Consider the following 21143-nt stretch of genomic DNA (forward strand, 5'->3'; position numbering starts at 1 on the left):
AGGGATCAGGAGCAGGAACCCGGACTGATTCATCCCTCCCTAACCCAGGGTCACTGGACAGGGATCAGGAGCAGGAACCCGGACTGATTCATCCCTCCCTAACCCAGGGTCACTGGACAGGGATCAGGAGCAGGAACCCGGACTGATTCACCCCCTCCCTAACCCAGAGTCACTGAACAGGGATCAGGAGCAGGAACCCGGACTGATTCACCCCGTCCCTAACCCAGGGTCACTGGACAGGGAGCAAGAGCAGGAACCCGGAGTGATTCACCCCCTCCCTAACCCAGGGGTCACTGGACAGGGATCAGGAGCAGGAACCCGGGCTGATTTCAGTCTGTGAATGGCAACAGTTGACACAGAAGGAACTCACCAATCACTGCATATCCTCCTGGAAGGATGTGGTAGATGGAGCCCTCAGACACCAATCCTGTAGGAAATAGATAGGCCATCCCCTCCCCAACCAGACGACCCAGAGCTGCGCCTGAGTGGGGAGACAGGAAAGTACACAGTAAAATATTTATTGAGTGAGAGAGCGAAACAGAGAATAAGACAGAGAGAGAGAGTGAGAGGCAGAGAGTGAGAGAAAGGGAGTGATAGAGAGTGGGATAGATAGAGAGACAGAGAGAGAAAGAAAGAATGAGAGAGAGCAGGCCGAATGAGGCAGTGTGAGACTGAGAGAGGATGTGTGGCCCACTTACCCAGACTGAAAACTGGCATGAAGGCTCCACAGGGAACAGGGATCGTACAGGCTATCGCCGTCATCCAAAACTGTAAAATAAAGAGTGTGTGAGAGAGAGCGAGTGAGAGAGAGCGTGAGGGAGAGAGACAGAGTGAGAGACTAGTGAGAGAGGCAGAGAGAGAGACACAGAGAAAGAGAGAGACACACAGACACAGAGAGAGAGAGACAGAGAGAGGGAGACAAAGAGAGAGAGAGACAGAGCCACAGAGAGAGAAAGACAGAGAGTGAGTGTGGTAAACCACTGTTGCACCTCTATTAGGTGATGTATGGTAGGACCTGTACTACAGGTACGTTGGTAGTCCCTGCCTGCTGGCTCCACCCAGTAGGCGGAGTATAAATATGTGTGTCCTCCATGCTGCAGCCATTTCGCCAGCTGCTGTGGGAGGCCACACATCTTAAGAGCAATAAAGCCTCAGTTGCACCCAACTCAAGTCTTTGTTCATCACTTTATTGGTCTAAGATTTTCAAAAGATGGACCTCCGTATCAAACCGGATCGCCTGCAGCTGGAGCCGCAACCAAGCGACGCCAAAAAGGACTTTCAACACTGGCTAACTTGTTTCGAGGCGTATATCAACTTGGCGCCTAGCCCTGTCTTGGAGGCTGAGAAGATACAGATCCTGTACTCAAGGTTGAGCTCCAACTTCTTTCCGCTAATCCAGGACGCGCCAAACTACGCCGACGCCATGCCGCTTCTCAAAGACAATTAAGCTCAGAAAACGAACACGCTCTTCGTCAGGCACGTACTCACCACTCGCTCTCACCTCCCTATGAGTCCAGAGAAGATTCAAACCACCTTATGCGGGACGCGTTTGTTACGGGGATTGGGTCGGACCTCATACGCCAGCGACTGTTAGAAGGGGCCACGCTTGACCGAGCAGAGACAAAGACTAGAGCTCTCTATGACGGTCGCCTCACGCAATGTTCAGGCCTACACCCCCAGCCGCGTGGCCCACCTCTCCTACGCATCGTGGACTCCACAGACGGCCGCCCCAGCGGGGGCCTTACCCAGCCAATACGCCTGCACCACGCGCCAGCCAGCCAACCCCGGGGGTCCCTGATGTTACTTTTGCGGCCAGCAGAAACACCCCCGCCAACGCTGCCCGGCCCGCGCTGCCCTTTGTAAGGCCTGTGGCAATGAGGGGCACTTCGCCGCAGTGTGCCAGGCCCGTGCAGTCGCCGCTATCGCCCCCACCCTTCTCGTTTACAGACAATGGGCGCCGCCATCTTCACCTCCCCGGACCACGTGCGGCCAGTGGGCGCCGCCATCTTCACCTCCCCGGACCACGTGCGGCCAGTGGGCACCGCCATCGTCTCCCCCTCAGACCAAGCGTGGCCAGTGGGCGCTACCATCTTCCCCTCCGAGCAACACGTGCGGCCCATGGGCTCCGCCATCTTGTTCAACCCCTGCCACGTGCGGCCCATGGGCGCCGCCATTTTGTCCTCCTCAAGATCTTCAGGCGCCGGATTGCAAACCCGTCGCCACCAGGAGCAGACGGCACAGCACCCAGGACAGGACCTTCATCAGGTCCGAGGTCCAGCGGCTGCTTCGGGAAGGCATCATCAAGGCCAGCAACAGCCCTGGAGAGCCTAAAGTGGTAGTAGTTAAAACTGGGGAGAAACACAATAGTCGTGGACTACAGCCAGACCATCAATCGGTACACGCAGCTCGACGCGTACCCCCTCCCACGCATATCTGATATGGTCAATCAGATTGCACAGTACCGGGTCTTCTCAACGGTATACCTCAAATCCGCCTACCACTAGCTCCCCATTCGTAAATCGGACCGTCCATACACTGCCTTCGAGGCAGACGGCCGCCTCTATCACTTCCTCAGGGTTCCCTTTGGCATCACCAACGGGGTCTCGGTCTTCCAAAGGGAGATGGACCGAATGGTCGACCAGTACGGCTTGCGGGCCACCTTTCCGAATCTGGACAACGTCACCATCTGCGGCCATGATCAGCAGGACCACGATGCCAACCTTGCCAAATTTCTCCGCACCGCCACTCTCCTGAACCTCACCTACAACAAGAAGTGCGTGTTTAGCACGACCCGCTTAGCCATCCTTGGCTATGTGGTCCAGAACGGAGTTCTGGGGCCCGATCCCGACCGCATGCGCCCCCCATGGAGCTCCCCCTACCCCACTGCCCCAAGGCCCTCAAATGCTGCCTGGGATTCTTTTTGTACGACATTCATTGGATCCCAAACTATGCGGACAAGGCCCGCCCACTCATACAGTCAACCCATTTCCCCCTGACAGCCAAGGCACAACAGGCCTTCGCCCGTATCAGAGCCGATATCGCAAAGGCCGGGATGCATGCAGTAGACGAGACGCTGCCCTTTCAAGTGGAGAGCGATGCATCAGACGTCGCCCTAGCCGCCAACCTCAATCAGGCAGGCAGACCCGTGACATTCTCTTCCCGCACCCTTCATGCATCAGAAATTCGGCACTCATCCGTCAAAAAAGAGGCCCAAGCTATCGTTGAAGCTGTGCGGCATTGGAGGCATTACCTGGCCGGCAGGAGATTCACTCTCCTCACTGACCAACGGTCGGTTGCCTTCATGTTCAACAACACAGCGGGGCAAGATCAAAAATGATAAAATCTTGAGGTGGAGGATCGAGCTCTCCACCTATAATTACGAGATCTTGTATCGCCCTGGCAAACTCAACGAGCCCCCAGATGCCCTTTCCCGAGGGACATGTGCCAGCGCACAGGTAGACCGACTCCGGACCCTGCACGACAGCCTTTTTCGCCCGGGAGTCACACGGTTGTACCATTTCATAAAGGCTCGCAATCTGCCCTACTCCGTCGAGGAAGTAAGGGCAATCACCAGGGACTGCCAGGTCTGTGCGGAGTGCAAGCCACACTTCTACCGGCCGGACCGTGCGCCCCTGGTGAAGGCCTCCCGCCCCTTTGAGCGCCTCAGCGTGGATTTTAAAGGGTCCCTCCCCTCCACCAACCGTAACACGTATTTTCTCAGTGTGGTCGATGGGTACTCCAGCTTCCCCTTCGCCATCCCATGCCCCGATATGACGTCTGCCACCGTCATCAAAGCTCTCAACACAATCTTCGCTCTGTTCGGCTTCCCCGCCTACATCCACACTGACAGGGGATCCTCATTCATGAGTAATGAGCTGCGTCAGTTCCTGCTCAGCAGGGGTATCACCTCCAGCAGGACGACCAGCTACAACCCCCGGGGCAACGGACAGGTAGAGAGGGAGAACGGGACGGTTTGGAGGGTCGACCAACTGGCCCTACGGTCCAGGATCCTCCCGGCCTCCCGCTGGCAGGAGGTCCTCCCTGATGCACTCCACTCCAAGCACCGCCACTAACAACACACCCCATGAGCGTCTTTTTGCCTTCCCCAGGAAGTCCACATCCGGGGTGTCGCTCCCGACTTGGCTCGCAGCTCCAGGACCCGTCCTGCTCCGTAGGCACGTCCGCCTCCACAAGGCGGACCCGATGGTGGAAAGGGTGCAATTGCTCCATGCCAACCCCCAGTATGACTACGTGGCGTACCCCGACGGCCGCCAGGATACTGTCTCCCTCAGGGACCTGGCACCAGCAGGTCACCCCCCCCCCCCCCCCCCCCCCCCCGGGCCCGGCACCACCCTCCCCTCCCCCGGTGCTCCCAGCAGCAACCCCTCCCGGGTCCATCCGCCCTCTCCCTGCCCACACCCGAGGATGAAGAGGATTTCGGCACGCTCCCGGAGGCACCGGACATCAGACCAGCATCAGCATTGCCGCCACCACTCCGTCTCTCCCAGCGGCACAGCAAGGCCCCGGAACTGTTAAACATCTAACTGGTCCACTGGACTTCAAAAGACATTTTTTTTTCTCTCTATCAAATATTGTAAATGTAAATGTAAAAAAAGAAAAACCATTTGCTGTATATAGTTCTCCCTCCCCCCCCCCGGACTCAATTTTAACAGACGGTGAATGTGGTAAACCACTGTTGCACCTGTATTAGGTGATGTAAGGTAGGACCTGTACTACAGGTTCGTTGGTAGTCCCTGTCTGCTGGCTCCGCCCAGTAGGCGGAGTATAAATGTGTGTCCTCCATGCTGCAGCCATTTCGGCAGCTGCTGTGGGAGGCCACACATCTTAGAGCAATAAAGCCTCAGTTGTATCCAACTCTCGTCTTTGTACAATTGACCGTGCATCAGTGAGTGAGTCCCAGAGAGAGAGAGAGCGAGAGAGTGAGTCAGAGAGAGAGAGAGAGACACACAGAGACAGAGAATGATACAGAGACTGAAAAAGACAGAGAGCGAAAGAGGGTGTGTGTTGGAGAGAACAAGAGAGTGCCAGTGTAAGAAAGAGAGAGAGAGAGACAGAGTGAGGATCACAGAGGGAGACAGACACAGAGAGAGAGACAAAGATAGAGGGAGAGAAAGAGAGAGACAGACAGAGAGAGATAGAGAGAAGCAAAGAGAAAGGGACAGAGAGAGAGAGAGAGACAGTGAGAGAGAGAGAGTGAAACAGAGGACACGATTCTCCAGCCTCGTTGCGCTCTCACTCGAGCAAAGCAAGGTCGATGAATAGCGGAAGAGGCTGAAAACAAGAACCACACCAAGCGCCAAACAATTGCAAATGTTGCAACCTGTCCATTCCCGTAGGTGAAATCGGAATCTCGCTGTCATGTGGCAAGAAACCAATTATCCATTATCACCACTTGGGGCTGTACAGTAGCATAGTAGATAACACTGTTGCTTCACAGCGCCAGGGATTCAGCTCCAATTCCCGACTTAAGTCACTGTCTGTGCGGAGTCTGCACGTTCTCCCCCTGCCTGCATGGGTTGCCTCCGGGTGCTCCAGTTTCCCCCAAGTCCCGAAGGACATGCTTGATAGGTGGATTGGACATTTTGAATTCTCCCTCTGTGTACCCGAACAGGCGGCGTAGTGTGGCGACTCGGGATTTTCACAGTAACTTCATTGCAGTCACAGAGTCACAGTGAGACAGAGAGAGAGACAGACAGACAGACAGACACAGAGAGAGACGGACAGAGAGAAAGAGAGTGTCACAGAGAGAGAGTGACAGAGAGAGAGAGAGGGACCGAGAGACAGAGGCAGAGAGAAAGTGAGACAGAGAGTGAGTGAGACAGAGAGTGACAGAGGCAGAGAGTGACAGAGAGTGAGTGAGTCACACAGAGAGACCGAGTGGCAGGGTGGCACTGACAAGGGTCAGGCGCCGAGAGGGGCTATACCCATGAAATGAAGGTGGAGGGGAGTTTGATGGATGGGGGTGTGCTAGTCGAAGAACGAGATGTTGTGTGTGCATCTTTACCACGGCCACAGCAGAGAACATTACATGGTACCAAGAGTGTAGAACAATTGAAGATAACTATGGAGAAAACAGGACAAAACAGACCAAACAAAGAAAAAATAAAATTCTTCCACCTAGTAAACTACCGGCAGCTGGAACTCAACGCACGGAAAAACTGTGACGTTCGAGATGGAAGGTCTGAAGGCACCTCACCGGTAATGTAGATGAGAATTGGCAAGTTCTTAAGCAGCAATTCGGACTCTGTGTTGCAGCCCTTGGCCTGCAGGCAGCCTGACGAGAGGCTTATTGCGCTGCTGCTCACAACAGCAGGTCCTCAAGCCATCGCGTTCAACAGCGAAGCAGAAAGCAAGAGCTTCGATAAAGTAATAAAATACTTTGATTGGCATTACTTCCTGAAGAAAAATGAAACATTCGAGCGTTATCTCTTTCGCACGCATACTCAGACGACGGGCGAATGTTTTGATAGTTTTCTAAATGACTTGCGGTTGAAGGCGCAGTTTTCGTACTTTAATGTCGTTGATTCGGGATGAGATAGTGTTCGGGATATCAATGACAAGGCTATTGAGGGAAGATGAGCTTCAACTAGAAAACGCTATCAAGATTTGTCATGCCTGTGAGCTAGCTGCACAGCAGATTAGTGTGCTCAATCAGAAACATTCTGACACCAATGTGACAGAAGACGGCAGTGCCATAAGCATAGTGACGCAGTCAAAGAAGAAATGTGGTCTCAGTGCGGGCGGCCATTTTAAGTGGATAAATTGAAGGCCGTGTTGGAGAGAATGACGGCTCTAGGAGTTATCTTACGTAGAGAGGAACCTACAGACTGGGTTAATTCTGTCGTGTGCGTCAAGAAGAGGAATAATGACCATCGGATATACATGGACCCCAAAGACCTGAACCTTAACATCAAGAAAGAGCACTACCCGATTTCGAAGAGGGAATAAATAACATGCGTGATGACTGGAGCGACATGCTTCAGCAATTTGGACACGTCACAAGGCTTCTGGCATCTCAAGCTGGACAAAGCGAGCACAAGGCTTGGAGTTTCGGCGGGAGCGGCGTGCAGGGGCTGCTGGTAGGTGAGTATTTAAGTTTGAAACACTTACCTGGTCCAGTTTCTGTTCCTCTTTGCTGTTGTTTTTTTTTTTTTAATTTTTTTTTTTTAAGGCGGGAACCGGAAGTTCAACCCGCGGACTTCTGGGAAGGTTCCCCCCCTCCCCATACCAATAAATTCTGGTGGAGAGGAACCCGAGACACTACACGTGTAGTGTCTCCCACCCGCCCTCCTCCTCTAACCTAATAATAAAACCCATTGGTCTGAGGTAAGTACCATATTTTATTATTGTTATTAATATTTTTTTTTATATAAAAAATGTAATTTAGTTGTTAGCCAGATCTTGGTAGAAAGTAAGAGGAATGGCAGGGAAGGGAGTGCAATGTTCCTCCTGCAGGATGTTTGAGATGAGGGATGCCGTTAGTGTTCCTGCTGATTTTACCTGCAGGAAGTGCAGCCATCTCCAGCTCCTCCAAGACCGAGTTAGGGAACTGGAGCTGGAGTTGGAAGAACTTCGGATCATTCGGGAGGCAGAGGGGGTCATAGATAGCAGCTTCAGGGAATTAGTTACACCAAAGATTGGAGATAGATGGGTAACTGTAAGAGGGACTGGGAAGAAGCAGTCAGTGCAGGGATCCCCTGCGGTCGTTCCCCTGAGTCACAAGTATACCGCTTTGGATACTGGTGGGGGGGGGACTTACCAGGGGTAAGCCATGGGGTACGGGCCTCTGGCACGGAGTCTGTCCCTGTTGCTCAGAAGGGAAGGGGGGAGAGGAGCAGAGCATTAGTAATTGGGGACTCGATAGTCAGGGGCACAGATAGATTTTGTGGGAGCGAGAGAGACTCACGTTTGGTATGTTGCCTCCCAGGTGCAAGGGTACGTGATGTCTCGGATCGTGTTTTCCGGGTCCTTAAGGGGGAGGGGGAGCAGTGGTCCACATTGGCACTAACAACATAGGTAGGAAAGGGGACAAGGATGTCAGGCAGGCTTTCAGGGAGCTAGGATGGAAGCTCAGAACTAGAACAAACAGAGTTGTTATCTCTGGGTTGTTGCCCGTGCCACGTGATAATGAGATGAGGAATAGGGAGAGAGAGCAATTAAACACGTGGCTACAGGGATGGTGCAGGCGGGAGGGATTCAGATTTCTGGATAACTGGGGCTCTTTCTGGGGAAGGTGGGACCTCTACAGACAGGATGGTCTACATCTGAACCTGAGGGGCACAAATATCCTGGGGGGGAGATTTGTTAGTGCTCTTTGGGGGGTTTAAACTAATGCAGCAGGGGCATGGGAACCTGGATTCTAGTTTTAGGGTACGGGAGAATGAGAGTATAGGGGTCAGGAGCACAGATTTGACGTCGCAGGAGGGGGCCAGTGTTCAGGTAGGTGGTTTGAAGTGTGTCTACTTCAATGCCAGGAGTATACGAAATAAGGTCGGGGAACTGGCAGCATGGGTTGGTACCTGGGACTTCGATGTTGTGGCCATTTCGAAGACATGGATAGAGCAGGGACAGGAATGGATGTTGCAGGTTCCGGGGTTTAGGTGTTTTAGTAAGCTCAGAGAAGGAGGCAAAAGAGGGGGAGGTGTGGCGCTGCTAGTCAAGAGCAGTATTACGGTGGCGGAGAGGATGCTAGATGTGGACTCTTCTTCCGAGGTAGTATGGGCTGAGGTAAGAAACAGGAAAGGAGAGGTCACCCTGTTGGGAGTTTTCTATAGGCCTCCAAATAGTTCTAGGGATGTAGAGAAAAGGATGGCGAAGATGATTCTGGATAAGAGCGAAAGTAACAGGGTAGTTATTATGGGAGACTTTAACTTTCCAAATATTGACTGGAAAAGATATAGTTCGAGTACATTAGATGGGTCGTTTTTTTTGTACAATGTGTGCAGGAGGGTTTCCTGACACAATATGTTGACAGGCCAACAAGAGGCGAGGCCACTTTGGATTTGGTTTTGGGTAATGAACCAGGCCAGGTGTTGGATTTGGAGGTAGGAGAGCACTTTGGGGACAGTGACCACAATTCGGTGACGTTTACGTTAGTGATGGAAAGGGATAAGTATACACCGCAGGGCAAGAGTTATAGCTGGGGGAAGGGCAATTATGATGACATTAGACATGACTTGGGGGGGATAGGTTGGAGAAGTAGGCTGCAAGTGTTGGGCACACTGGATAAGTGGAGCTTGTTCAAGGAACAGCTACTGCGTGTTCTTGATAAGTATGTACCGGTCAGGCAGGGAGGAAGGCGTCGAGCGAGGGAACCATGGTTTACCAAAGAAGTGGAATCTCTTGTTAAGAGGAAGAAGGAAGCCTATGTGAAGATGAGGTGTGAAGTTTCAAGGAGGGGACATGAGAAGTATTTGGCAGGTAGGATCAAGGAAAACCCAAAAGCTTTCTATAGGTATGTCAGGAATAAAAGAATGACTAGGGTAAGAGTAGGGCCAGTCAAGGACAGGGATGGGAAGTTGTGTGTGGAGTCTGAAGAGATAGGCGAGATACTAAATGAATATTTTTCGTCAGTATTCACTCAGGAAAAAGATAATGTTGTGGAGGAGAATGCTGAGACCCAGGCTATTAGAATAGATGGCATTGAGGTACGTAGGGAAGAGGTGTTGGCAATCTGGACAGGCTGAAAATAGATAAGTCCCCGGGGCCTGATGGGATTTATCCTAGGATTCTCTGGGAAGCCAGGGAAGAGATTGCTGGGCCTTTGGCTTTGATTTTTATGTCATCATTGGCTACAGGAATAGTGCCAGAGGACTGGAGGATAGCAAATGTGGTCCCTTTGTTCAAAAAGGGGAGGAGAGACAACCCCGGCAACTATAGACCGGTGAGCCTCACGTCTGTTGTGGGTAAAGTCTTGGAGGGGATTATAAGAGACAAGATTTATAATCATCTAGATAGGAATAATATGATCAGGGATAGTCAGCATGGCTTGGTGAAGGGTAAGTCATGCCTCACAAACCTTATCGAGTTCTTTGAGAAGGTGACTGAACAGGTAGACGAGGGTAGAGCAGTTGATGTGGTGTATATGGATTTCAGTAAAGCGTTTGATAAGGTTCCCCACGGTAGGCTATTGCAGAAAATATGGAGGCTGGGGATTGAGGGTGATTTAGAGATGTGGATCAGAAATTGGCTAGCTGAAAGAAGACAGAGGGTGGTGGTTGATGGGAAATGTTCAGAATGGAGTTCAGTTACAAGTGGCGTACCACACGGATCTGTTCTGGGGCCGTTGCTGTTTGTCATTTTTATCAACGACCTAGAGGAGGGCGCAGAAGGGTGGGTGAGTAAATTTGCAGACGACACTAAAGTCGGTGGTGTTGTCGACAGTGCGGAAGGATGTAGCAGGTTACAGAGGGACATAGATAAGCTGCAGAGCTGGGCTGAGAGGTGGCAAATGGAGTTTAATGTAGAGAAGTGTGAGGTGATACACTTTGGAAGGAATAACAGGAATGCGGAATATTTGGCGAATGGCAAAGTTCTTGGAAGTGTGGATGAGCAGAGGGATCTAGGTGTCCATGTACATAGATCCCTGAAAGTTGCCACCCAGGTTGATAGGGTTGTGAAGAAGGCCTATGGAGTGTTGGCCTTTATTGGTAGAGGGATTGAGTTCCGGAGTCATGAGGTCATGTTGCAGCTGTACAAAACTCTGATACGGCCGCATTTGGAGTATTGCGTACAGTTCTGGTCACCGCATTATAGGAAGGACGTGGAAGCTTTGGAGCGGGTGCAGAGGAGATTTACCAGGATGTTGCCTGGTATGGATGGAAAATCTTATGAGGAAAGGCTGATGGACTTGAGGTTGTTTTCGTTAGAGAGAAGAAGGGTAAGAGGAGACTTAATAGAGGCATACAAAATGATCAGGGGGTTAGATAGGGTGGACAGTGAGAGCCTTCTCCCGCAGATGGAAATGGCTAGCACGAGGGGACATAGCTTTAAACTGAGGGGTAATAGATATAGGACAGAGGTCAGAGGTAGGTTCTTTACGCAAAGAGTGGTGAGGCCGTGGAATGCCCTACCTGCTACAGTAGTGAACTCGCCAACATTGAGGGCATTTAAAAGTTTACTGGATAAACATATGGATGATAATGGCATAGTGTAGGTTAGATGGCTTTTGTTTCGGTGCAACATCGTGGGCCGAAGGGCCTGTACTGCGCTGTATCGTTCTATGTTCTATGTTCTAAGGCTGTGTACATTTAATGCACCCCTCTGGCGCGACTACTTCCTTAGGATGCCATTCTCTGCTTCAGAAATTTTCCATCGTGCCATGGAGCACATAGTTGAAGGGTTACCGGGCGTCCGAGTCTATGTGGACAACACAGTAATAATAATAATAATAATCACTTATTGTCACAAGTAGGCTTCAATGAGGTGGAAAGCCCCTAGTCGCCACATTCCGGCGCCTGTTCGGGGAAGCCGGTACGGGAATTGAACCCGCGCTGCTGGCTGTGTTCTGCATTATAAGCCAGCGATTTAACCCACTGTGCTAAACCAGCCCCATGTAATTTGGGGATCCACACGTGATGAGGATGACTGAAGGCTCCTCAGGGTCTTACAAAGTATAAAGAAGAGTGGCCTAAAGCTCAACAAAGCAAAGTGCCAAATCGGGGTTGACAGCATCACCTTCTTGGGGCACACAAAAGGTGCTGTCTGCACAAGGTATGCAAACGGATAATGAGAAGATAAAGGCTATTTTGATGATGCCATAGCGAAAAAAGGAATCCTATGGATGTTAGGGATGATCAACTTTGTTGGCAAATTTATTCCCAATCTGGCATTTAAAACCTCTCACATCCGGGATATGATGAAAAAAGACGCAGTATTCCAATGGTTCCCCCAGACATGAGCAGGAATGGCAAGCATTGCGAATCTCCTTGACTGCAGCGCCAGTTCTAGCGTTTTTTTGACCCTGTGAAAAAGAGCAAATATTCAACCGATGGATCGAAGGGTTAACTCCGCCTTGGAGCGGTGAAACTGCAGCAGAATGCAGACGACAGCTGGCTGCCTGGGGCATACGCATCCAGAGCAATGTCAGAGACGGAGCGCAGGTATGCGCAAATTGATTACTCAATGGTTTGGACAAGTTCCATGACAAGTTCCGGCGTTTCTTATGGGGACGGACCACAGGCCACTCGTCTCCATTGGACAGAAGAATTTGTGCGAAATGTCCCTGAGGATCCAGCGCATGATGAAGCTCCAATGATACAAATTCTGACCTAGTCTACACACCAGGTAAGCATCTCTTTGATGCTGACAAGCTTTCTCGAGCCACGGGCATTAAAGAGACACACCTGGTTGATGAGGACATGTAAGTCTATGTTAATCTCGTCACTTCGTCTCTTCCAGTCTCTGATGATAAGTCATGTCTAATAAAGGAAGAAACAGCCAAAGGCACAGTCCTACAAAAAGTAATAAGTATCTCCACGAGAGATGGCCTAAGGGTTCCTGCTCGGGTTATTACACTGCAAGGGCACAGGATTGTGATTCCGCATTCCTTGAGGCCACTCATGTTCAAGAAGCTCCATGAAGGGAACCTGGGCATTGAGAAGTGCAAGTGCAAGGCCAGGGATACAGTGTATTGGACAGGCTTCACCCAAGACATTGAAGTCATGGTGGACACTTGCCAAAAGTTCCAGTGCAAACGGCAAAGAGCAGATGCACATGGGTGAAATCATCACAGCTCCTTGGCAGAAGGTGGGCATGGATCTTTTTCACTTCAATGGAAAAGAATATCTTTTGATCTACTTCTCTAATTACCCGGAGGTAGCACAGCTGGCGAACTTGAATGCTGGGTGTTTGACCCAACATGTTAAAGAGGTTTTTGCCCGGCATGGCATGACATACCAAACACTGTTATGACCGACAGTGGTTCCTGTCTCAAAAACTCTGAGTGGACTGAGTTCACCTGTCGTTATGATTTTAAGCACATCACTTCAAGTTCTTTATCAAGTCAAACGGGAAGGCAGAAAAGGGCGTGCACATTGTTAAATGGCTGCCGAATAGACATATATCTGGCACCTTTGACCTATCGTTCTGCGCCACTTATCAATGGGCTGTCACTAGCGCAGCTGTGAGTGAATCGGCAGCTACGAACGACCCTGTCTTCCATTGCGACTCACCTTGTGGATCGAGGACTGGAGCGGAAACTGTTTTTTCAGAAAAGGGGGCAGAAAGGGTTCTATGGTAGATCTACAAGGAAGCTCCAGCCACTGCATCCAGGTGACATGGTTAGACTGGAGGATGCCAATGGAAACGGATGGTGATGGCTGGCAAAGGTACTGCAACTGGCAGACCAACATTCGTTTCTCGTCATCACTGAGGATGGCTCAGTCTTGCGGAGAGACCCAAGGGCGCTGTTGAAAGTTCAACGTCCCTTCGTTTTGAGTCTAACAGAAGAGTTGGTATGCAATCCCAAAACACTTGAAGAGGACACAGACCACCCATCAGAGCCAGCGCTCAGAGAAACATCCGCAGCAATAAATACAGAACAAGCAGGAACACCAACAATAAATAAAGGAGGAACACGATCGCCTGTTCAGCCATTGCTCAGGAGATCAACCAGTCCATGTCGTAAACCTCAGAGACTGAACTTGTAGTGAACTATGTACACTTACATGTTTGAAATTGTTATGCATCGCATATTTGGTGAAGCAGGGTTACATTTGTAAATCTTAACACTTCCAAAGGAAGGGGGATATGGCACAGGATATAGTTATCTACACGACCTCCGACCAGCAGGTGGTGATCCACCATGTGACTCCAGAGATCCACCAATTGGTAGTAAGTCATACTAGAGGCTAGTCACATTAAAGTAGCTGCAGGAGAACTTGTTACCGTTTGTAAATGTGGTGGTATGTATTAGGGGTAGTACGGTACCTGTGAAGCCGAGAGGCTATTGGCTGACAGGTCCCGGGTCTTGGTTGGATATGCCGCCTGCTGGCTCCGCCCTGAAGACGGAGTATAAGAGCTCGAGTTCTCCCAGCCGCCGCATTCTGTAACTGAGCTGCTGGGGAACAAGTCTTGCTTAATAAAGCCTCGATTGACTTCATCTCTTCGCGACTTGAGTGAGTAATTGTTGCGCTACAATTTATTAAGCAAGCTTAAAAGACTACGGAGCTCCGGATCGCCCAGAGTGTCTGCGAATCAGCCCCCATGCAGCAAACTCGGCGGCCGTGTTTAAACACTGGCTAGCATGCTTCGAAGGGTACCTTCGAACAACCCCCGGCCGGACCACGGAAGATCAGAAAATGCAGGTCCTGCATTCCAGGGTGAGCCCGGAGATCTACACACTCATCGAAGACACGGAGGATTTCCCGACGGCGCTCGCCATGCTGAAAGGAGTCTACATTTAGCCCATAAACCAGGTCTACGCACGCCACCAACTCACGACGAGACGGCAAATCCCCGGAGAATCGCTCAACGAGTTCTACAGCGCGCTCTTGATTCTGGGAAGGAACTGCCCGTCAGTGAGCGCAAACGAGCACACGGAGCTCCTAATCAGGGATGTTTTTGTGGCAGGTATGACTTCTTCTCAAATTCGCCAAAGACTGTTAGAGAGACTCATTAGGACTCACAGAGGCACGGGCCCTTGCAGCCTATCTCGACGTGGCCTCACAAAATGCCCGCGCCTATGGCCCCGACCGCGCGGCAGCCCCTTGGGCTCCGTGGACCCCCGTTGCGACCGACTCCCCGGCAGCCCCCCCCCCCCCCCCCCCCCCCCCGCAAGTCCGGCGGGCCCCGCTGCTTTTTGTGCGGGCAGGCGAAACACCCCCGGCAGCGCTGCCCGGCCCGCGCAGCTATTTGTAAAAGCTGCGGCAAAAAGGGGCATTACGCAGCGGTGTGCCAGTCCCGGGGGGGTCACCGTAATCTCCGGGGGAGAACGGGGACAGAAGACTCAATCCCCCCAGCGCTCCATGTGCGGCCCGCTGGGATCATGGATAGTTTTATCCATCCGGACACGGTAAGACGCTGTTTTCTCTCTATTCGTCCGAGCACCCAAAAGATTTTCCTGGCTGCGGGGTCCCATTCAGTAGAGATCAAAGGGTTCTGCATCGCAAACCTAACAGTGCAAGGGAGGGAGTTTAAGAATTATAGGCTTTATGTCCTTCCCCAACTCTGCGCTCCCACTCTCTTGGGGTTAGATTTCCAGTGTAACTTCCAGAGCCTAACGTTCCAATTTGGCGGCCCAATACCCCCACTCACTATCTGCAGCCTCGCGACCCTCAAGGTTGAACCGCCTTCCTTGTTTGCGAACCTCACCCCGGATTGCAAACCCGTCGCCACTAGGAGCAGACGATACAGCGCCCAGGATCAGATGTTTATCTGGTCTGAAGTCCAGCGGCTGCTGAGGGAAGGCATAATCTAGGCCAGCAATAGTCCCTGGAGAGCCCAGGTGGTAGTTGTGAAGACCGGGGAGAAGCAGAGGATGGTCGTAGACTACAGTCAAACCATCAATAGGTACGTGCAGCTGGATGCGTACCCTCTCCCCCGCATATCCGACATGGTCAATCGGATTGCACAGTACAGGGTCTTTTCCACTGTGGACCTCAAGTCCGCATACCACCAGCTCCCCATCCGCCCGAGTGACCGCAAGTACACAGCCTTCGAGGCAGACGGGCGGCTCTACCATTTTTTAAGGGTCCCATTTGGCGTCACGAGCGGAGTCTCGGTCTTCCAACGGGAGATGGACCGAATGGTTGATCAGCACGGGTTGCAGGCCACGTTCCCATACCTCGACAATGTAACCATCTGCGGCCATGACCAGCAGGACCACGACGCCAACCTCCGCAAATTCCTCCAGACCGCTAACGCCCTGAACCTCACCTATAATGAGGAAAAATGAGTTTTTTAGCACCAACCGTCTGGCCATCCTGGGATACGTAATGCGCAATGGAGTGATAGGTCCCGACCCCGAACGCATGCGCCCCCTTATGGAATTTCCCCTCCCCCACTGCTCCAAAGCCCTGAAACGCTGCCTGGGCTTCTTTTCATATTACGCCCAGTGGGTCCCCCAGTATGCAGACAAGGCCCGCCCTTTAATCCAGTCCATTACCTTCCCCCTGTCGACAGAGGCCCGCCAGGCCTTCAGCCGCATCAAAGCGGATATCGCAAAGGCCACGATGCACGCAATCAACGAGTCCCTCCCCTTCCAGGTCGAGAGCGACGCATCCGATGTAGCTCTGGCGGCCACCCTCAACCAAGCAGGCAGACCCGTGGCCTTTTTCTCCCGGACCCTCCACGCCTCAGAAATCTGCCACTCCTCAGTGGAAAAGGAAGCCCAAGCCATAGTGGAAGCAGTGCGACATTGGAGGCATTACCTGGCCGGCAGGAGATTCACTCTCCTCATTGACCAACGGTCGGTAGCCTTTATGTTCGATAATGCACAGCGGGGCAAAATCAAGAATGACAAGATCTTGAGGTGGAGGATTGAGCTCTCCACCTATAACTATGAGATCTTGTATCGTCCCGGAAAGCTGAACGAGCCGTCCGATGCCCTATCCCGCGGCACATGTGCCAACGCACAAGTAGACCACCTCCAAGCCCTCCACGAGGACCTCTGCCACCCGGGGGTCACTCGATTCTACCATTTGGTGAAGTCCTGCAACCTCCCCAACACTGTTGAGGAGATCCGAACAGCCACCAGGAACTGCCAAATCTGCGCAGAGTGCAAACCGCACTTTTTCAGGCCAGATAGAGCGCACCTGATAAATGCTTCCCATCCCTTTGAACGCCTCAGTTTGGATTTCAAAGGCCCCCTCCCCTCCACCGACCGCAACGCATACTTCCTGAACGTGGTGTACGAGTACTCCCGTTTCCCCTTCGCCATCCCCTGCCCCGACATGACAGCGGCCACAGTCATTAAAGCCCTCGGCACCACCTTTACACTGTTCGGTTTCCCCGCGTACATCCATAGCGACAGGGGGTCGTCCTTCATGAGCGACGAGCTGCGTCAGTTCCTGCTCAGCAAGGGCATTGCCTCGAGTAGGACGACCAGCTACAACCCCCGGGGGAACGGTCAGGTAGAGAGGGAGAACGGTACGGTCTGGAAGACCGTCCTACTGGCCCTACGGTCCAGAAATCTCCCAGTTTCCCGGTGACAGGAAGTCCTCCCGGATGCCCTCCACTCCATCCGGTCGCTGCTGTGTACCACCACTAACCAAATGCCTCACGAGCGCTTCCTTGTCTTCCCTAGGAAGTCCTCTTCCGGAATGTCGCTGCCGACCTGGCTGGCAGCTCCGGGACCCATCTTGCTCCGGAAACATGTGCGGGCGCACAAATCGGACCCGTTGGTCGAGAGGGTTCACCTTCTCCATGCAAACCCTTAGTACGCCTACGGGCGTACCCCGACGACCGACAGGACACGGTCTCCCTACGGGACCTGGCGCCCGCCGGAAACACACACACTCCCAACACCGATCACCCCCTCCCTGCCACCGGCGCACCCCACGACTGCCCCCTTCCCGGGTGGATCGGTTCTCTCCCGTGTCCGCCCAGGAGTAAAGAAACAGGGACGAACAGCGCAATGCTCCCAGAGACGACAGTGCCCGAGCCAGCACCTGCACCACCAGGGCTGAGGCGATCGACAAGGACGACCTGGGCACCCGCTCGACTCGTGGAATCCGCGTGACACAAAAAAACAAACTTGTAAATAATTCTGACAACCTGTACATAGTTAACTGTTGGGCTAAATGCATAGCCACTGTACGAAATTAGTTCCAGGACCAGCCTTGTAAACCCCGACCACCATGCGAACCACCACCCCGCCGGGTTCTTTTTTAACAAGGGGTGAATGTGGTGGTATGTATTAGGGGTAGTATGGTACCTGTGAAGCCGAGAGGCTATTGACTGACAGGTCCCGGGTCCTGGTTGGATCTGCCGCCTGCTGGCTCCGCCCTGAAGGCGGAGTATAAGAGCTCGAGTTCTCCCAGCAGCCACATTCTGTAACTGAGCTGCTGGGGAACAAGTCTTGCTTAATAAAGCCTCGATTGACTTCATCTCTTCGCGACTTGAGTGAGTAATTGTTGCGCTACAGTATTCTAGTTCTTTAGTTATCTTTCCACGTGTTCATTTTGTTAATAAACCGTGTTTATTAACAAAGTCAGGAAGACAGACAGTAAGACAGAGAGAGAGAGAGAGACACGGGGAGAGAGAAAGCGACAGAGAGTGAGAGGGACAGAGAGTGAGAGTCAGAGAGAGATAGACAGAGAGTGACACAGAGAGAGGGAGTCATAGAGAGAGACACACACAAAAAGGGAGACAGTCACAGAGAGAGAGAAAGTGAGAGAGAGACATACATACACACAGACACAAAGAGAGACAGAGAGAGAGTTACAGAGAGAGTCATAGAGAGAGAGTCAGAGAGAGAGAGACAAAGAGAGTGAGTAAGAGAGAGAGAGAGAGACGGAGAGAGAGACAGAGAGTGCAAGACACAGAGTCACAGAGAGAGGGTGAGACAGAGAGAGCAAGATAGAGACAGAGCAAGACAGAGAGTTCAAAGCGGGAGTGAGAGACAGAGAGTCACAGACAGAGAGAGAGACACAGAAAAAGACAGGCAGAGAGAGAGAGAGTCAAAGATGGACACACACACACACACACACAGAGACACAGAGAGTGAGAGTGAGTAACAGAGAGAGAGATAGAGATAGAGAGAGCGAGCGAGACAGAGAGAGAGTCACAGAGAGAGAGAGAGAGAGAGACAGAGAGAGAATTCAAAGCGGGAGAGAGACAGAGAAAGAGCCAGATAGAGATAGTCACAGACAGAGAGAGACACAGACAGAGAGTGCAACAGAGAGAGGGAGAGAGCGAGACAGATAGAGCGAGACTGAGAGTTCAAAGCGAGAGAAACAGAGGGAGTCACACACAGACTGAGAGACAGGAAGAGAGAGTGGCACACACACAGAAAGAGAGAGAGAGACAGACATACAGAGAGGCACAGAGAGAGATAGAGAGAGAGAGTCACAGAGAGAAAGAGACAGAGAAAGAGAGAGAGAGAGTCACTGAGAGTGAGACAGAGAGAGGTGACAGGCAGAGAGGGACAGAGAGTGAGACAGAGAGAGAGAGAAAAAAACAGAGAGTGGAGATGGAGAGACTGAGAGAAACAAAGAAGGAGTCACAGAGAGAGAGAGCGCGAGTCACAGAGATCGAGAGAGAAACACAGACAGAGAGAGACACAGGCAGAGAGAGACACAGGCAGAGAGGGACACAGGCAGAGAGACACACAGGCAGAGAGAGACACAGGCAGAGAGAAACACAGACAGAGAGAGACACAGGCAGAGAGAGACACAGGCAGAGAGAGACACAGGCAGAGAGAGACACAGGCAGAGAGAGACACAGGCAGAGAGGGACACAGGCAGAGAGAGACACAGGCAGAGAGGGACACAGGCAGAGAGACACACAGGCAGAGAGGGACACACAGGCAGAGAGACACACAGGTAGAGAGAGACACAGGCAGAGAGAGACACAGGCAGAGAGAGACACAGGCAGAGAGAGACACAGGCAGAGAGACACACAGGCAGAGAGACACACAGACAGAGAGAGACACAGGCAGAGAGAGACACAGGCAGAGAGAGACACAGGCAGAGAGACACACAGGCAGAGAGAGACACAGGCAGAGAGAAACACAGACAGAGAGAGACACAGGCAGAGAGACACACAGACAGAGAGGGACACAGGCAGAGAGACACACAGACAGAGAGAGACACAGGCAGAGAGAGACACAGGCAGAGAGAGACACAGGCAGAGAGAGACACACACAGAGAGCGATACACAGAGAGAGACACAGACAGAGAGAGAGACAGAGCGGGAGAGAGAGAAACACAGTGTGAGTCAAAAAGAGAGCGAGAGACACGCGGAAAGCAAGTACACAGACAGAAAGAGAGAGTGAGACCAGGAGAGAGAGACACAGTGAGAGAGAGAGACAGAGTAAGAAAGAGACAGAGAGTGAGAGAGAGACACACAGAGCTGATAGAGAGACAGAGAGAAAGAAACATAGTGTGAGAGAGAGGGAGAGAGAGAATGAGTCAGAGCGAGAGAGAGAGAGGTAGAGAGAGAGAGACACAGGGAAAGACGCGAGAGACATTCACAGAGACAGAGTCACACAGAGAGAAAGAGAGTGAGTGACAGAGAGAGAGTGGGCAGCATGGTAGCATAGTGGTTAGCACTATGGCTTCACAGCACCAGGGACCCAGGTTCTGCACGTTCTCCCCGTGTGTGCATGGGTTTCCTCCGGGTGCTCCGGTTTACACCCACAGTCCAAAGATGTGCGGGTTAGGTGGATTGGCCATGATAAATTGCCCTTAGTGTCCAAAAAGGTTAGGTGGGGTTACTGGATTACGGGGATAGGTTGGAAGTGTGGGTTTAAATGGGTGCTCTTTCCAAGGGCCGGTGCAGACTTGATGGGCCGAATGGCCTCCTCTTGCACTGTAAATTCTATTCTATTCTATTCTATTCTATGAGAGAGAGAGAGAGACATATAGACAGAGACTCACAGAGAGAGACAGAGAAAGTCACAGGCAGAGAGTGAAAGATAGGGAAAGACAGAGAGAGAGAGAGAGACATAGAGAGAGTTCAAAGCGAGAGAGAGAGACTCACACGCAGACAGAAAGAGAGAGAGAGCCAGGGAGAGAGAGCCACATTGAAAGAGAGAGATAGACAAACAGAGAGAGACACAGAGAGAGAGTCACAGTGAGAGTCACAGTGAGAGTGACTACGTCACAACGCCGTCGTGAAAACTGTGCTCTTTTATGCCATGAAAACTAGCAGGCAGCCGTCGTGGAGCTCGCAGCTCCAGCTGCCGATACAGCCCCCCGCACTTCCGGGTCAGGGGCACAACGCACGAAACGGCCCCGATCTGAACCGATTCAGGGCCCGAAAATGGGCTAGGATCGGGGCCGCGAGAAACTCCGGGGGGCGTGTCGCTACAGCAGCCTCGTCAGTGCGCGCCGGGCATTGGTGCCGCATAAAAGCGGCGCCGCATCATCCGCCGCCTAACTGGCATCACCCGCGCATGCGCGGTTGCCGTCCTCCCCGAGGCTGCCCCGCAAGAAGATGCCGGATGGATCTTGCGGGGC

General features: G+C 52.2%; 1 protein-coding gene across 1 annotated transcript in view; it reads right to left on the reverse strand.

The window, feature by feature from the left end:
- Positions 1-21143, reverse strand: part of LOC140392886 (chloride channel protein-like) — a 1200068-nt gene that overhangs the window by 49824 nt on the left and 1129101 nt on the right. Inside the window, 2 exon segments of the mRNA XM_072478647.1 lie at positions 371-481; positions 699-768. Coding sequence (XP_072334748.1) covers positions 371-481; positions 699-768 — 181 coding nt within the window.

The sequence above is a fragment of the Scyliorhinus torazame genome, chromosome 16, assembly GCF_047496885.1.
Source record: "Scyliorhinus torazame isolate Kashiwa2021f chromosome 16, sScyTor2.1, whole genome shotgun sequence".
Classification (NCBI taxonomy): Eukaryota; Metazoa; Chordata; class Chondrichthyes; order Carcharhiniformes; family Scyliorhinidae; genus Scyliorhinus; species Scyliorhinus torazame.